The sequence below is a fragment of the Trematomus bernacchii genome, unplaced genomic scaffold (assembly GCF_902827165.1).
Source record: "Trematomus bernacchii unplaced genomic scaffold, fTreBer1.1, whole genome shotgun sequence".
Taxonomy (NCBI): Eukaryota; Metazoa; Chordata; class Actinopteri; order Perciformes; family Nototheniidae; genus Trematomus; species Trematomus bernacchii.
This window is the reverse complement of record NW_022987840.1, coordinates 4,077,090-4,094,384: the sequence shown is the minus strand read 5'-3', so window position 1 is coordinate 4,094,384 and position 17,295 is coordinate 4,077,090. Positions and strand designations below refer to the sequence as shown.

The 17,295-nt window shown below is 39.9% G+C and overlaps 1 protein-coding gene across 3 annotated transcripts; it reads left to right on the top strand.

Annotated features, from left to right (window-relative positions):
* Positions 1-452: 452 nt before the first annotated feature.
* Positions 453-15,917, top strand: phf1 (PHD finger protein 1). 3 transcript variants are annotated; one of them, XM_034112861.1, is made up of 15 exons: positions 453-1,048; positions 1,637-1,715; positions 1,847-1,928; positions 2,543-2,629; positions 3,589-3,683; positions 4,207-4,355; positions 4,928-5,023; positions 6,689-6,757; positions 7,093-7,216; positions 7,800-7,867; positions 8,371-8,502; positions 10,237-10,315; positions 11,845-11,960; positions 12,607-12,693; positions 13,115-15,917. In XM_034112861.1, the coding sequence occupies exons 2-15, from the start codon at positions 1,638-1,640 to the stop codon at positions 13,638-13,640; spliced, it is 1,788 nt and encodes a 595-aa protein (XP_033968752.1). In that variant the 5' UTR covers positions 453-1,048; position 1,637; the 3' UTR covers positions 13,641-15,917. The 3 variants fall into 3 exon arrangements, with proteins under 3 accessions (XP_033968752.1, XP_033968751.1, XP_033968753.1); XM_034112860.1 differs by having other exon boundaries at positions 8,371-8,508; XM_034112862.1 differs by having other exon boundaries at positions 8,371-8,508; positions 12,607-12,703; positions 13,115-13,321.
* Positions 15,918-17,295: the final 1,378 nt, after the last annotated feature.

Sequence of the window (17,295 nt, the reverse complement as noted above, 5' to 3'; positions counted from 1 at the left end):
ACCCTGGGTAACAAATCTCTCCTGCAGATATGGTATTTGTCCACTTCGGAGTTATATCTTCAGCAAAGGGCTATTTTAAATTTAAATTTTATAACAAGCAAATTAGTGAGCTCATTATACCTGTATTTACTATGACGACCGTGTTATTTTAGACATAAGCATCAGAAGAGATTGTATAAAGTCACATTTCCCCCATAATAAAGACAGCAAACACACTAAATTCCTCTAGGTATAAGACATAAATATTGATGAAGACACGTTGAAGAGTTTGGCGCTTCTTGCTCGGGCCTCTCAGTTTGAAAACTTTTCTCCACGGGTCTCCTAAACTTGGCTGGATGCTCGTGTTTGAGCTCAATTAATGAGGCGGCTAAACTCATTAATTGGCCACTTAATTGGCCCCTGTCGCTGCGCGCGCTGCTTCCTTTGGCTTTTAGCGCACCGCCATGCCTCCCCCTGCCGCCAGACATCACAATCCCACCTTGTCACAACGATTTAGGGTCAGTCTCTCAGACGGGAAGGTGCTCTCGCCGCGGACCCCCCCTCCACTTCTGGATCCCCCCCTCTATCAGTATCTCCCTCCCACTCTATCTCGGTGTTTTATGTCTGCGTCACAACAAGTCGGTGTAGAGCGCGAGGCAGGGATGATGGCGTCTCTGGCGGCTTGATTCCGGCGCTGCTCTGACAAACCCGCCTTAATAGCATCAATAGGTGGAGGCGGAGAGGGGGGAGAGGAGGGCTAAAGCGACGGGAACATGACGAAACGGCATCGCGGAGGACGGACAAACTAGGCTGAGAGACGGACGGACAGTCAGTCACCCCACCTCCTCCCCCTCCTCCTGGCTGACGGCTTGACTGACACACACACTCGCGGGCGCTTGGCACAGACAGGGACATACATGCACATCCTCCACTTTTTGGAAACACGCAGGGCTGCGCATCCAAACGGGCAGTAATTGGGCAGAGGAGATCCACAGCTCATGAGGGCATTTCATGTCCAGCCTGCCCAGGAATCACTGTGACCCCGACGGAAAGGAGTTCGACTTGACAGGTACCCTTCACCGGCACTGTGCAATTTGCCTGATTTCCCTTTGAATCACAAAAGGCTACATGCACTGTTGTGTATCCTGCGTCGGTCTTGAGTGCATGCACTGGAACAAATGCTTGAGCAGAGATAATGCCTGCACAGTCATTTCATGCATCTATTCAAGTTTTTCAGATGTTGGGAGAGAAGAAGCAGAAAAGTGCCTGGCAGATGCTTCAAGTAGCTGCACAGTGATCTTTGCTCATTCAATCAAACTGTATTGCAGCAGTCATCATGCAGTGTTTTTTTTCTGTGTGTGTGTTTCATGTGTGCAGTAATCATTTGTCTTGCTCTCTGGTTGTGTACTCACTCTCATCTTTCACTGTGGTGGATACAGGCTGTCGCTATGCTCTGATCTAAAAGGAAGAGGAGGGGGTGGGGGATTTTAACCCCTTTGCACCGAAGCCCGCCTGTCTGAGAGCCAGCCGTAACGCCGGGGCCATAAACCCCTCTGTCAGCAATGGCAGCAAAGTATTCAGCGAATAAATCGGATTTCCATTTCACATGAGCCCTGCTCTCTCTCCCCCTCTCTACCCTCTCTGTCTCTCTCCTCAGGATGGGGGGAGTAAGTGAAGGAGATGATGTGTTGGCTCGATGGAGTGATGGACTACTGTACCTCGGCAATGTGAAAAGAGTAAGTGCGTGTGGGAGTGTGCATGTGTGTGTGGCAGGGGGACTTTTCAGTGAGTGTGTTCACCTGGATTCTGAAAAGACTTCCATTTAGTTTTGTCAATCATTCCCGCTCACCTGCTATCTTCCTCTCAGGTAGATGGAGTCAAGCAATGTTGTCTGGTGAGATTCGAGGACAACTCGGAGTTCTGGGTACTGAGAAAGGACATTCACTCGTGTAAGAAGAACTCTCTTTTTTCCCCTCCCTCTCCCCTCATCTGCAAGAGTTAAATAGCTTTCAGTTGGAAGCATTTAAGGTGATAAGATGTGGTTTTTGAATGCAGATGCTCAGCTGAACTCATACTAAAGGTGGTTGTTTCCTGCATGAGGAGTTAAACAAATACTTTTTCCAATTTTGTGATAACAATTTTATTATTTTCCTCCTTATATCTCAAAGGATCTCAGAATTTTCACTCGTAGAACAATGCAGAAAATATATTACAGGCACGTTGTAGGTTGTGATACTGAGTATATGCATCTGGGCATGTTGTAATTGGTTTATTAGAGTCTATATTTATTAGACTAATGACTCTTAAGGGAGATGGTGCCCCCACTCCACCTTACATCGAGTGAAGGGGGAAGTTGGATGCTTGTCAGGACCAAGCTGAATATCCGCCCGTCAAATGAAGTGAAATCTGAAAGGGTACAGGAGACACTGAAATCAATGAGGTGGCAAGGATGTGAATCAATATACATAAATTAATGCAGTTTACGGCTCTCTCTCTGTCTTCCTCTTTCACATTTACTTCCTCCCCTCCCCTGCCTCTCTCTGTCTTTCTCTGTTTGCCTCAGTCGCTGCTGGAGTGGAAGAAGTTTGCTGTATTTGTGACGCTCCGCCTCTTAAAGAACCCCTCATAAATTGTCTTAAATGTCGCCACGGTAAGGAAACACGCCTTATCATACGCTGTCAAATGCTGGTTCTCCTACACTTCTTGCACTGACCTTGAAGATTTGACACAGTATTGTAAATAATAGTGTTGCAGATTTTTAAAAAGACACACAGAAACCATACATCGTAAATGATGGATATGAGTTGTTGCACCTGTATAATTTCTAGAGTGAAAATGAATCAGATGCCCGAAGACATAGAGCTTATGTCATAGACTAAAACAAGATGTCTTTACTTGGGCTTATTGCCAATTTAAATATCCACTCAAGACATATTTTAAGACCTTATAAAACTCTGCATTAAATTGTAAAGTATGTTTGATTTGTTTTTTGTCTATTTCTTAAAACTACATCTGCTCCTTCTCCCTTATTGAATTGTCCAGTATCTAGGAGTAAGCACATTTTATTTTGTCCTATTAAAACGTTTTAACTACTGGGCACAAGATGTCTCCTACGTCATTGTAACTTCCGCACAGTAGTTGCTCTGGCTTCCAAACAGCTGTAAACTTAGATCTTACGTGAAAAATAGTCATCTGGTGTCAAACTCCACACAAGCCTCATTCTGCACAGTAAAGTTAAAACTCAAATAAAAAATATAACATTTTTGTGTAGGACGATTTTAAAAGTGTGAATGATGAAATAAACAGAACTGCAAGTGGGAAGAAGTTTTCCAAACCCTCAGCCGCAGACTTCACAATCAGTAAAGGGCAGCAAAGTTAACCATCATGTCTTCATCGCTCTGTCAGACTAGGTGTGATGACACTTAGTCTGTTTTGAGGAAAAAGCAGACAAACACACTGCCGTCTCCCAAAAACCATATTTAAATGTTTTGCATGCCCTGAAACAAACCAGCAGAGCGCTAAACATGGAGCTTCTCTGCCATTATTGTCACTCCATCTGTCTGTCTTGTAAACACAAATTAAACGCTCTGCCTCTTCCTCCCATTACAGGTTATCATCCAGAGTGCCACACGCCAACCATCGAACCGGAAGCTGACAGCGATTCGTGGATATGTCGGCAATGTGTCTTTGCAGTCGCAACCAAGGTCAGGCTGCTAATCTCTCCCTCTCACACTCAGGGGAAAAGACATTCAGCGTGTAATATGGGAGAAATCCAGTCAAATATATTGGATTTGCTGCCACTATACTGTTGTGTACAGCGGAAAATGGGTTTATTCCAGGCAAAAGCACACTAATTCCCTCAGTATTGACTTCAATATTAGATGTTCTACATTGTGTCCAAGAAATTGTGAAGAATCAATAGTGGCGAAGCTGAAAAACTACGCTGAAGTCGAGAGAAGTACATTTAAAGTCAATCAATCACATGTGCTCCAGTTCTGTAGATACGAGATGAGAAAGCACCCGGTTAATTGTCAATCGGTCAATGTCCATATCTCATTGTCCAGACTTCCGCTGTTTAGGACACTATCTCTCACGGCTGACCTACAATGAAACGAGACGGATTGCCTTCTCCACTCCGAATGTGATCCGTTTCCCTCTCTGCTTTGACATGACAGTGATTTGAGGGGTCACAGACCAATCAGTTCTGTCCTTAAATTGTCTTTTCAGAGAGGCGGGGCGCTCAAACGGGGACGCTTTGCCCGGCTCATGCAATTTATGAAACTCCGGCTTCCCTACCAGCTGTCGTCTTTAGACTGGGACCAGCAGCACCTGACCAATCAGCAGCAGTGCTACTGCTACTGTGCCGGACCTGGAGAGTGAGTGACACTGCAGAGGCCAGTTTGAGAATGAATGAACAGTTCATGTGTGCTCTTTAACATATGGCATTTTCTCTGAAAGCAGCATCTCATCTCATCAACGTTTTTTTCTGATTTATTTGCAAATTGCATACAGCATATCAGACACGTGTCAAACTGAATTAGCAGGAGTTATTTGAGTTTGTTATGACTTTCTCAAAATGATATGAGATATGAGATTTTCACTTCATCAGTTCACTGTCAGGTAAGTTGTAAATCAAACAATGTGTCACACTAAACTTTTTAATGCAATTGCTGCTCCTTTACTTATGTTGCACTCTTTTTCTTATGTGTCAAATCCCGACTACCCGAAACATCAATAAGTATAAAACAAACTCCCAAGTGGCATGTGAGTAGTTGGATCCAATGGGAGTTAACACCTGAACACACATTTCATCTCAGAAAATGTGAACTGTCAGCTGCAATCACCAGGCTTCTGTCTTTCCTCAATTATACATATCATGTCTGGTGACAGATGTTAGACACATCCATTCATTCACGTGTTTAAAGTCTCTCCTGTTGTTGGCCTGCAGGTGGAACCTGAAGATGTTGCAGTGTGCGAGCTGCGGTCAGTGGTTCCACGAGGCCTGCACACAGTGTCTGACCAAGCCGCTGCTGTATGGAGACAGGTGCGTTACCGAGCATTCAACCATCGGATTTCTTAATATTCTGAATTATAAATGTTTTGATTAAATAGTTGATTTATTGGACGTTACTCTCAGAGTGTATCACGTCTCAAGTGCACTCAGAAACTTGACTTGAATCTTTTGTTGTTTTTTAAAGCAGATTTGTACAAGGTAAAAATAAAAACCTTTTGATAATAATTGAACAATAGTAGAGTGATACAGTGAACTCTCTTTAAATAAGACTTAATTAAAAATATTTGAATTAAGAAAAAACTAAGAAATCAAAAAAATGAAATAAACTAAAAAAATGCAATTGTAAGTGTTTTACTACAATTTCTCTCAACATAAATGTGGATACTGACAATTGATGGGTCAATATTAGCTGACACTGTCATGTCAATATATATAAGTGAGGATCTGATGTGACTCCTCTGTATACCTATTTTGCGTTGATCAGAATATTTTTGGGGGTCGGATTCTCACGCTAAATTGACTTTGTACAATATTAAGGTTGGATTGAGCAGAAACCTGTTTTTGCAAACTAAGTAAATGTTTACAAATGTATTATTTTCATTTTCAAATAATTTGCCGACCATGTATTTGATCAATAATTTTAATGTATAAAATTGTGAAAAAACACCCATCACTATTTCTTACAGTCAGGGGTGACATCTTCAATGTGTTAGTGTATACCAACCAACATTTAAAAACCCTGAAGATGCACAGTTTAAAATCATGTAAAATAGAAAAGCAGGACATTTAAGCATCAACTCTTCTTAGCAGTAGATTGCAGTCTGATTAAGATATTCAGATGAACGCGTCTACATGACAGCTTCACTTGTCACCTAACTACCTTAATTAGCCGTAGACTAAATCGTTAGCGTGCATGCTAATGGATTCACTGACTTGTGCTCCTTACACACTCGGAGCAAAGGGACAGTGACAGACAGCAGAGCAGACATATCATCTCTCTGGTAGTTGTTCAGATTTGATGTCTGGAGGATAGGCAAGATGCTGATCGCGGTGCAGTCTGATAGGCTGCATCTCATGCATGTAATAAAATGTATCCATCCATTAAGTCATTATTGTCATTAACCATCTGTGTTAGCCCACTGGGTCCTACACCCTCCCTGACACCTTGTTATTGCCCAAGCTGTCTGAGGGGGGAGAAAAGGAGGGATTAGATTTAGATTGACAGTCGGGGGGAGCGAGGCCGGATTGGTACAACATCTGCTGAGCAGGTGATGGAGGAAGAGTGAAGACTGAGCTCACAGTTGGAATAGTAAGCATGTGCTGCCGTCATACTGTGTCTGCGCTTTATCTTTCCCAATGACCTTCACACAAACACATGCATATTAGGACAGACACACACATTGTTGTTGTGGTGTGAGTTTCAGGGTCATTCAGAACAGCATGTTATCATACTGAAACTAATGCACCTGTCTGTTTATTTTTAGTTCAGCCTGATTTATATGACAACATATCTATAGAAGAGTGACTTATATAAACAGCAAGGAAGGTAAAAAGGGGAAACATCAGAATGTGTATGAAGAACACAATGATAAGCAGTCTGCACACAAGATGACAGCAGTTTTTAAAACATTATTATATTGTATAAAAATCACATGATGCTAATTTTCTCTTTTTTTCCTCCATGTGTGTTTTTAGGTTTTATCAGTTCCAGTGCTCAGTATGTACAAAGGGACCAGAGACCATTCAAAGACTACCCATGACCTGGTGATGTTAACCATATCTTTATTGAAATACTTATATAATACTACATAATTAAGTAATTTTAAGTAATACTACATAATTAAGTAATTTAAAACATGCTTTATTCAAATTTCAAATAATTAATACTTTAAGTACATTTCATGTCTAGTTTTGAAGAAAATGGAATTGAGTAAATGTATTAGAATAATAACCTGCTAATAGAAATGTGGTATATTAATCCAGGCTTTTAAAATGTCACTGCAAATTGAGAAAGTATTTTTCCAGCTTAATTTCTGTCTGTTTTGTATTTTACCTTTTTCTTATTATCCTATTCTGTTTTCCTTTCTTTTGATATACAGGATGGATTTGGCTCATTTAGTGCTCTACCATCTCTCGCTGTGCTGCAAGAGGAAATACTTTGATTTTGACCATGAAATACTGTCCTTCACCAATGAGAATTGGGACTCCTTGCTCCTAGGCGCGGTATTGATATTTCCACGTTGAAGCACCATGATGAAATGATGTGAAATGCTGCCAGCCTTTTTTGCTTTTGAGACTTAAAGCCTATTAACCGGCATTAAAGTAAAACTTTTAAGTACAAAAAAAAGGATGACCTCTACATCAGCTTAAAGGGAGTAAAAAAATTGGCTATGACATTGTATTTGTATGATCTAGGACACTCTGACCAGCATCTGCAACATAAATGAGTTGTCTAGAGTGCTGATGCTCAAATGTGCGATATCACCAACTTTAAAGTCTAAAATTGCTCCACAGAGAATAAACAGGAAGATAAAATAATTCCCCCGGGGGTATCATCTAAGCATTACCTGTACATATATCGGAGGCTTTGGGTTCTCCTTTAAGCTCCTTTTAAGACATGTGTTTGTCCTGTCAGCAGGCAGCATGTTCTTTGAGCCATTAAGCTGCAACAAGTACTTATATAAATCAACAATATTGCTTTCAGCGACTGTAAACTATAATGATTCTATTCATTAAAGGTTTTCTGTCCAATAGCCGTCCACGGTGTAAACACAGCTCTGATTTTTCATCCCTGTCTGTCCTCCAGCTCTCTGACACGCCAAGGCAAGACCGCTGTCACAATCTCCTCAACGCTCTGAACTCCCACAAGGACAGGTAAGTCAGCGCACATGATGAGAAGGATAAACACTGACCACACATGACTGGGTTGTCGAGTAGCACTTCGTGAAAAGAGGGGTCTTCTTAATGCTCCGTTATTTGCGACGTAGTACATGCAGGCTTGAATGTGGGACTTTGAATAAAATGGATTTGACAATTAGACCAGATGAAACTGAACACTTTTTGGTGCTTATTTTGTAGAAGAGGACACAACTAGTTGTTATACAATCACATGAACCAGTCTTAATTGCTTTTAGTTGGTTTTCATTGAACTTTGCAAACAGGGTCTGCTTTAATTATGTTTATGTAATTACAAAGTCACTGACTTTGAAAAGTTCATGAGTCTACTTTTTCATCAGGAGAATAATTAAATGTTCTTACACAGCGTTGAATTAATTTTTAGCATCAAAGCGGAGTAATGAAAAAAAACACATGCATTAAGTGTTGGTATATTTGAAGAACAACAGGCTCTTAATGCGGCTTCTTTAATGTCGCCGCAGGTTTGTCTCTGGAAAGGAGATAAAGAAGAAGAAGTGTCTTTTCGGGCTTCAGGTCCGAGCCCCGCCTCCGCTGACGTCTGATTCGTCGCCCCTCATCGCGGACCCACCTATCAACATCACGCACCGGAGAAGGTCGGTGTAAGGACAGCGCCTCTCTTTTCTGCTCTTATCTCAATAACAGCTCAGGGCTTCCCACAGGGCGTATAGTCATTACGCATGAACAATTAACGTGCAAATCAAAGGGCTGCACATTTCAGATGGCAGCAAAAGTATCAGTGTCTTAATATTCTGCAAAAAGAAAGTTAAACCTTCCTGTGTGCTTACGTTCGTACATCTATAAGTGTGTGTGTCTGTGTGTAACTGTATGTGTCCTCTAGCCTGCAGATTTTCATAGAGACATTTTTCATTTAAAATCATTTTGAGCATTTAGCTGGGGATTATTCAAACTGAATTACAATGGAATCATTTGCAGAGGAGCAGGGAACAAAAAATCGTATTATTTGAGTCTCTGAAACACAAGTATAACGTTGTCTTACATGGAAACAATATTCATATCTCCAGTCATTTATCTTGTAGTTCCTTTTGCTCATCTGAATAGCTACGCACTGTTAGTTTCCTGTAGTCAGCAAGACAAAACTTCTTGATTGGCATCACTTCACCTCTCTTTCTTACAGAAATGTAAGATGTTCAGTTCAATTCGAGTGAAGTCAGTTTCTTCTTCCTTCAAATGGATGATGTTTAAACGCCCACATGAGGCAACACATATGAGTTTATTCCTATTCCAGAGTTATCCGCTGACTAAATGTACATTTTTTACTTAAGATTCTGACTCACACTGCTGACATATCAACCTACGTTCACTCAAATATTGTTATGAATGTAATATAAAAAAATGTCAAAGGTGTTTGCACTGTTAGCAGCTGGCACCAAATATAGTGGTTTTTGGTTGGTCAGTTTGTCAACCCTGAATTATTCTACAGTTTGATCCAGACTAACTTAGTTTCAAAACTGATGACATGATTTTCTTTATATAAGCTGTGGATATTCAAAGCTCATAGAGGCTGAACCGACACTCCATGAGCTTTCTGTTTTCTCCTCTGCTCAGGTCAAATAATCACTATTTAAAACCAAACACTGGGAAAAAAATTATCTTTGACATTTTTGAATTGACAAAATATGTTGAAATCATCAATGCTCTCCAGAAGGCAATCCATTTCCATGTCAGACACCGCATTGTCGTTGGTGCCACAATGTCAACTGTATACAAAATATATCTCTTCGTCCTTTTTTGCTAATGTTGGAGCTTATTGGACAGTTGACAGTGTAAAGGCAGATTGAAATGGGTAAAGAGAGGGGGTTATGACGTGCAACAAAAGTCCTGAGCTATAATCAAACCCGAAACATTGCAATTATGTGGCAAATTATTACCAAAGTGCTCCAATTATCATGCAATTTGCTGAAAAAATATATATACTACTACAAGGATATATCCCTACTACCTGTATGGCTCTAATTAAAGCTAAATGTATTCCATTCAGTGTTATCCAATTGAGGGTTGTAATGGACATTTGAGTCTCTGGGGGCCTCTTTGGGGGTTTTAGACATCAAGTCTTCTTTGCAGGAGACGCATTTTCTTCCAAGCCGAAGAAACAATTATTGTATTCTTTCCGTAGGTCTCCAGCTCCCTGCTAATGGGCTTATATGTCATATATTTTACTAATATAATACATCAAAATCACTCGATATGTTTTACAGCTCTCCTAGGCTTCTATGGAGACACAATAATAAACTAAACATTGCACATTGGGACTGAATGCCTGTGTTTATGCTTGTATTTTAATTTATGTGTGTTTTTGTTCTCTTCAGCCCGTTGTCACTACCCTGCCAGAGGAGAGTGGGGGGGCCGGAGTCTCGTAAATCAAAGCGTCGCATCATGGAGACACAGGTCAGTGCCTCTGTCTCCAGATCAGGGCGAGGAGGGAGGTCTGGGCCACGAAAGCTCTCTGATTCTTTTTTTGATGCATCCAGGTAAACAGCTCTGTGCGATCCAAATAACCTGTCAGTCAGACTGTGATGAAGGTTCATTTCGCAGTCTAAATCAGTCCGCGTGTCTTGAACACCCTGTGCAGCTCAGTGATTCAGTATTTTCCTTCTCTTCTTTGCTTCACTTTAATGCCTGCTGATGCTCTAATGTCTATGGTTCGAGTAAAGGTGGCATGTGAGAGATGAAGTCCTGTGCGTTTGGCTCCGTTAAAATGTATAATTTAAATACAAACTTGGCTGCACAAAAACCCACTCATGTATTTCATCAACATCTGCAGTTCAGCACCACATTTATCATGATGATCAAACCCAATTCCCAGCGGATCACCCTGGCACAGTCAACACTGCATTTTTACTATTACTGTTACTATTTATACACAGCATCCTAACGGTGAATGCTCATTGTGTCCTCCTACACAACACTCTGATCCGTCATGTGCACATACAGTAATCCTGGAACAATGCTCTCCACAGAGCTCTCGTTTTCACATCCAGGCTACCATTGTGCCTCTCTGATTGATGCTAATCTCTGTCCGTCTTGGAGGAGCAGGTTTGTTGTCGTGGGGGAAGTGAGATGGGAAGGAATGCTGATATGTATAGCCTGGGATCACTTCCAAGTGCACTTTGCAGTCGATTACAGTTTGGCCAGGTGGCGCAGGCACCTCGGCAGTGCATCCTTGACAAAGCACATCCATTTAAAGGCACAGACGTCGACAAAGGCCACTGAATAATAATCTCCCGCCCTAATAGCAATGCTAGAGAAGGGAGTGATAATGGTCCAAGTGTGGCGCCATATGTCACAGTCCAGCAGTAAGATATGCAACGTGGCGTCCCCCAAGACGACGTTTCCAGTGATTGATTGCTCTAATGAAGCTCTGATGTTTTTAGTTTTCATGGGTCGTGAGTCTGTGTCTCAGGAGAGCTGCCTCGATGAACAACCAGCTCCATGGGATGAGCTACGGCTACAGATGATGCGTTCCATTGATGCTTTGTGTCAAGTAATACTGTGTGCTTTACTATACCTAGTTTAGTATACATACATACGAATTGGATATATTAGATTGCTGTTATTATTTCCTGTAATGTCGAGTGGAGATGCCGCTTTTCAAGCCCCTGTAGGCATTTTAGGCAATTCTCATATTCATATTTGCGTACCAGTTGCAAATGATACATTGTGTCTTTTAAAAAATATATACATGTGCAAAGAAATAAAGAAACTCGCATTCAATAATGCTATTAGTCGATTTATATTGTCATATCTGCCTCAAGGCCATGCAGGAACAAATACTCTTAACAATACACAATGCATATCAACTCAGTTTTACATTTTTTCACTGTGAATTTCCGCATGTTCCATATGCAAAATGAACTTTATGAAGTAGGTCTGAGCATGGAGCTATCAGAGCTTTTATCTGTGTCTCTTGTGCTCAGGTTTGTCCCCCCCCAGTTGCTGCCAACCCCATTGAGCTGCTGCCATGTTGCCAGGGATACATGGGAGGGGCCAGCCTTTACAACTCCAGGAAGTCAGAGGAGGAGCTTAGTTTAAGGTAAATGGGGTTTTATTTAATATTTCCCAATTTGATTTATGAATTGATGCTTTTTTATTGGGTTTGAGAAGCATTCAAATGTCAGGTTAACTTTGCAAGTGTAATTCGACAACCTGGCAAAAACACAAATATAATCTACCACAGCCTTCTTCCCCCAGTGAAGTTATGTGTTTTTTAGCCATATTAACTTTGTCGTAAGTAAAATGAAGGTGGGATTATTTCCTTGGTAGAACATATTTCCAAATAACATTTTCAACAACAGATTATAAATGTTTCAGTCACATAATCAAAGTACAAACACCTCTTCTACCCTGACTATTTCATAAGTCAGATTGCACAGAAGTCTATAAGAAAATAACCCTTGATTTATTACCTCATTAAATATTTCTTAAAGACTTAACAGTCTCACTTAATTAGTTAGAAGTCTTCCTCAATACAGCATGATGTTAATAAATGATGGTCACATTTAGACTAAAATAGACTTTAAAGGAGCATTTACTTTAGGATGTTACTCCTTGTGATTGACAGTTCACAGTTATTTGGAACCAAGCCTTTAAATTATAAAAACTGGATGAAAAATGTTTTCGTGTTAGTTTTAAGTTGCAAAGCAAGTGCTGTCTTCAACAACTGTGCATCTTTTCCACAGCTCTCCTCCCAAGCGGATGTATGCCCTCTACCACACCACGTACAACGGAAATTCTTCACTCTCCAGGAGTCTTCATCACTACAACAGGTTCTACTCTGTCTGTTCATTTCTTCATCATCCTCACACTCAAACAGTTGCTTATGTACATATCCAGCAACCAGGGAGACACATCAGCATTTATTTAGAATGATTTTTCTTTCCACCTAATCTTCTGTGTTCAGTCCCTCCTTTCTGTAATTTGATCTATTGTTTTTATAAAACATATTGATTGGAGTATCTTTAAGTAATTCATCCTCACGACATGTGAATGGTACTTTACGTTTATAGTAATGAAAATATATCAGGCTGTACACATTTTAAAGCGAGTAACAGTATATTTGTGGCAAACCTTAAAAAACATTCCAATAAAAATATGGTATTGCCTTATGTTTCCTTATCTGAATTAGAAGGGGAACTACACCTACAGGATTCAGTCCCTGTTCCTGACTCCTGTGATCTCTTTTCCCAGCGTGGAGGACACCTGCAGAGTACCACCACCTTGCTACCCTTACCCCCTCAACTCCAATGGCAGCCTTCACCACCACCCCTATCAGCACCAAAACAACCACCAACACAACAACCAACACCAACAAAACCACCAACACGACAACCACCAGCACAGCCTCCAACACAACCATCAACATAACCACCAACACAGCCACCAACACAACAACCACCAACAAAACCACCAACACAGCCACCAACACAACAACCACCAACAAAACCACCAACACAGCCACCAGCAGCAGCCCGGGCAGAAGCAGCTGGAGTCCCTCATCCTACGTGAAATGCCCCCATACCAGGCGGACAATGGCGGAGAGGGTGGTGTAAGTGGAGGAGGAGGTGGAGCAGGGGGGGTTGTAGTTGGAGGTGCAGATGGGACAGTGTCCAGGAGCTGCGGAGGAGGGGAGGCAGTGAGGATTTTGGCGAGACGCGTCACACCAGACGGGAAGGTGCAGTACCTCGTGGAGTGGGAGAACGTGAATCTGTACTGACACACGGAGAGTAAACACGAGACGCAGTGACTGTTCGCCACAGGAATACTCTCTGTGTGATATGTGGCAGTGTTTGAAGTACAAACAAAACAAAAAAAGGACAAAAAAAAAGCCTCAACACGTTGCAAATCCAGGTTGCTCTCACCTCTATTCTACAGCATTATAAATCACTACTCGTTACTAAATGTCCCTTTTTGCTAGTGTTTCTCTGATATTTGTACTGTTAACTTTGGAATATGCCTTTGCATTTATCATGTTTAACGGTGATGAGGGAAGATATTTAAACCTCTGGAGAATTTGTAAACATTTGGAAATCAAGAAGAGAATATCTTTAAGTGTAGTCAACATTTGGTTATACATCACTGGATAAGCAACAGTTTAGTAAAATAAATTAAAAATATGCTTTTTGTGAAAATGTGAACATTTTCAGTGTTTCTAACGCTATACCTTAATGTGAATATACACCCTATTTTGCATTAAACTATAATCATTATTGGCTTATGATTCTCACTACCAAATCAATGATTAGTAGGTACTTTAAATATGGAGAGAATTCAACATTGAACTCCTTTGTTCTTTTTTAATTGTTTTATTTAACAGCTTGCCACAGCTATATGGATAGGGACAAAGCAAGTAGCTCACTGATAAATGGCTCAGTAAAAAATTGATGGAGTTCAGTCAGAAAATTGTCCCAGAAAATACATTTGATGAATTATCAATTATCAGTGATAGGCGTGACGACAGATGGGTGGTGGCTCATGAAAAAAGTGGTGACCTTTTATTTGCCATATGGTAGTTTAATGCCTTGCTTAAAGGCACATTGAAAGCAGTGGTTAATCCCTGCTCGGACAAACAATTCTGTGGAGGTTTTTATATTTTCTCCTCATCACTGTATGTTAATAAGAGATTGTATACATGTTATTATGGGGTTACTTATTTCTTTTGTTAGATTTTGTTACATAATTTAAATTAAGACTACTGTACGTATTAGACATAGGAGCCTCAACAGGGCTTTTGTTTTATAGATAGAATTATATATTCACAATATATTGCTATGAATATCTTTCTTTTATTTTTTGGACGTGGTTGCATAGTGCCTAAACGGGTTGTGTACCTGCCGATTGGTCTGCTGACTTTGGTCGACCAATCAGACGACGGATAGATGAACGAGGCCATAATGCTACTAAACAAGAGGATGGCTCTTTGTCAGTTAAGACTTCATTGGTAAACAAGGACCAGTTATATTATAGTTGAGTCGTTTTTTTATTCAGAGCAGGACTGTGATGTTACTGTACATTCCAAACAAACAAACAACAACTGTTTGAAGTCATCAGAACGGAGAATATTTTCAGAGATTGCGTTTCTTTGTTTTACTTTTTATGGGTGTTAATTGTTATCACGATCAGCTAAAGGTCAGGTTCAGGTCCAGGTTTAGTTTGTAGGGAGTTCAATCCTTGCGTTCAAAGTTACAGTACAGGTAAAGGAGACACTGATAGGCCCGACTCCTAACTCAAACCCATAGTTTCTTCCAGGGTTTATCACAGTCTATAATTGAAAAGGTACAACCTGACACTAAGTACAAATTCATAAGTCAAAGCCTGACTTCTGCTCAGATGTGCTTACAGAGGCAAGTGAGGTGCTGAAGTTGGATTTTACAGGTTGCATAAATCTAGAATACTGTGGTGCAAGTTTCAGAGTTTATATTTTATACAGAGGTTTATTTCTGGATCTGCTCAATAAAACTTACACAACATATATATTTCAGTTTTAACTTTCAGGAAAGACTATTACAGGTTTGGTTGAAAAAGCAAAAGATGCATACAGCATTTGTACTGTTATAGTCAAACCAATGCAAAACTCAGATTTTATTTAATTGTCGACCTCTCTGTTAAACTAGTGCACATTTCATGACAGTGACATTAGGTTGATTGCGACTCTCATCCTCCTCAGTGACTATTTGACTGTAGTTTATTAGGAAGGGGTGTGTTGAACCTTTCTAGGCGAAGGTGATGAATGTATTTGTGTGTTTTCTATGGTATGTCTATACCCGTCAAGTGCTTGTTCTAGGTTGTACTCGAGGTGGAACCCAACCCGATTTGTTAAAAACATCAACATTGAGGAACATCATTTACTTTGGGAGAGGTAGTCTTCTTTTTCTGATTAGTAGTCAAGTCCAGGTTCAGTTTGATGTACTTTTGGAGAAATTACGTTTGTTCATGTATACTCTGCGTTCACACCTAATATGTAAAATGAATAATAAAAAAACGTTTCACCTCATGCAATGTGTTTTTTTTTATTTTGGTACATACGGGTTATCATTACTTCTATAGATTATACACAGTCCACTTATACCTTTCAGTTTTTATCAGTACTATATTTTGAGCCAAGTACAAACCAGGAGAGCGAACTAAAACTAAACAAGGAACGGAAGAAATGTTTGTAGTTTAAAAGAAACTTCTTCAGTTGATATGTGAAGAGGCAGATAGAACAACACAATAAAGCTCCTGTTTGGCCTTGGGATCAGTATTTGTGTCAACTCAAGGACCATTTCTTTATTTATTTTCCTTAGATTTCAACCACATTTCATGATCTTTATCAATGTATGGAATTGAATCAGTCGCCCACATCTTTTTTCAGAAAAAGCAAGTTTAGCTTGCTTTTTCTGTATGTTAGTTAGTTTGTCAAATAACTTCAGACTTTCTCTTGCTGAAAGAAAGGATGAATATTTTCTTTAATAATGATGTGAAACAACTGCAAAATGCTTAATTTAAAGTGGACACAGCATAGACATTTTGATTCAAAACATCATAACAATTTTGATAAATTCAAATAAGCATTCATTCCTTGCTCTTTGTTTCACCAATACATCAATACATATCAGGGCCATTCAAATGATATATAATAATGCAATGTAGAGTCAATTTAGTTTAAAAAAATGGTGTAAAAAAGTGTGTCAGTGAGCAATAAAACACATACATCAATGGACACATATTAAAAGATTTGAATTGGTTATCTTGTCCATTCTGCATCACAGTGTAAACATGTTACAGTTATAAGTTTGATAACGTTGTGTCTCTGCAAGTTGACGTAGTTGAATTTCTTCATCTTCATTTTGATGTTCTTTTTCTCTCAAACCTTTGGTATCAGAGATGGTCCAGTGGTATAGACGTCGAACCAGGTAAGCAGAGATGTGGGCTCGATCCCAGACGATGGACCTGAGATACTTCACTCAAGTGCTTGTGTATGTGATGAATGTATGTGGTATAATTTGTAGGCACAAAAACATCAGATTGAACATCAAAACGTTGCGATCTCGTCGTCAATACATTTAGTTTTTTTGCATTGATGCATATGAGAGGGTTTTTATTGTTGTTGTTTTAAAAGAAATCTTAAAAGACTCTTGTTTCTTCTGTCTTTTTTTGAGCTGATCTTAAATTCCCTCATAAGGATATACTTATGGTGTGTCTGATAGTATGAAAGTCACCTCTCAGCTTAATTTCAATTAAATATGCACTATTTCTATAAGAAGTATGGGGTTCCTATGTCATTATAAACCAAAAGATGAATTGGCAGCTCTAAGATGATCTCTAAAGCACTACTTAAACATGTTATTACACAGAGCAGACAGTTTCTCTTTATACAGTATGTATCACCT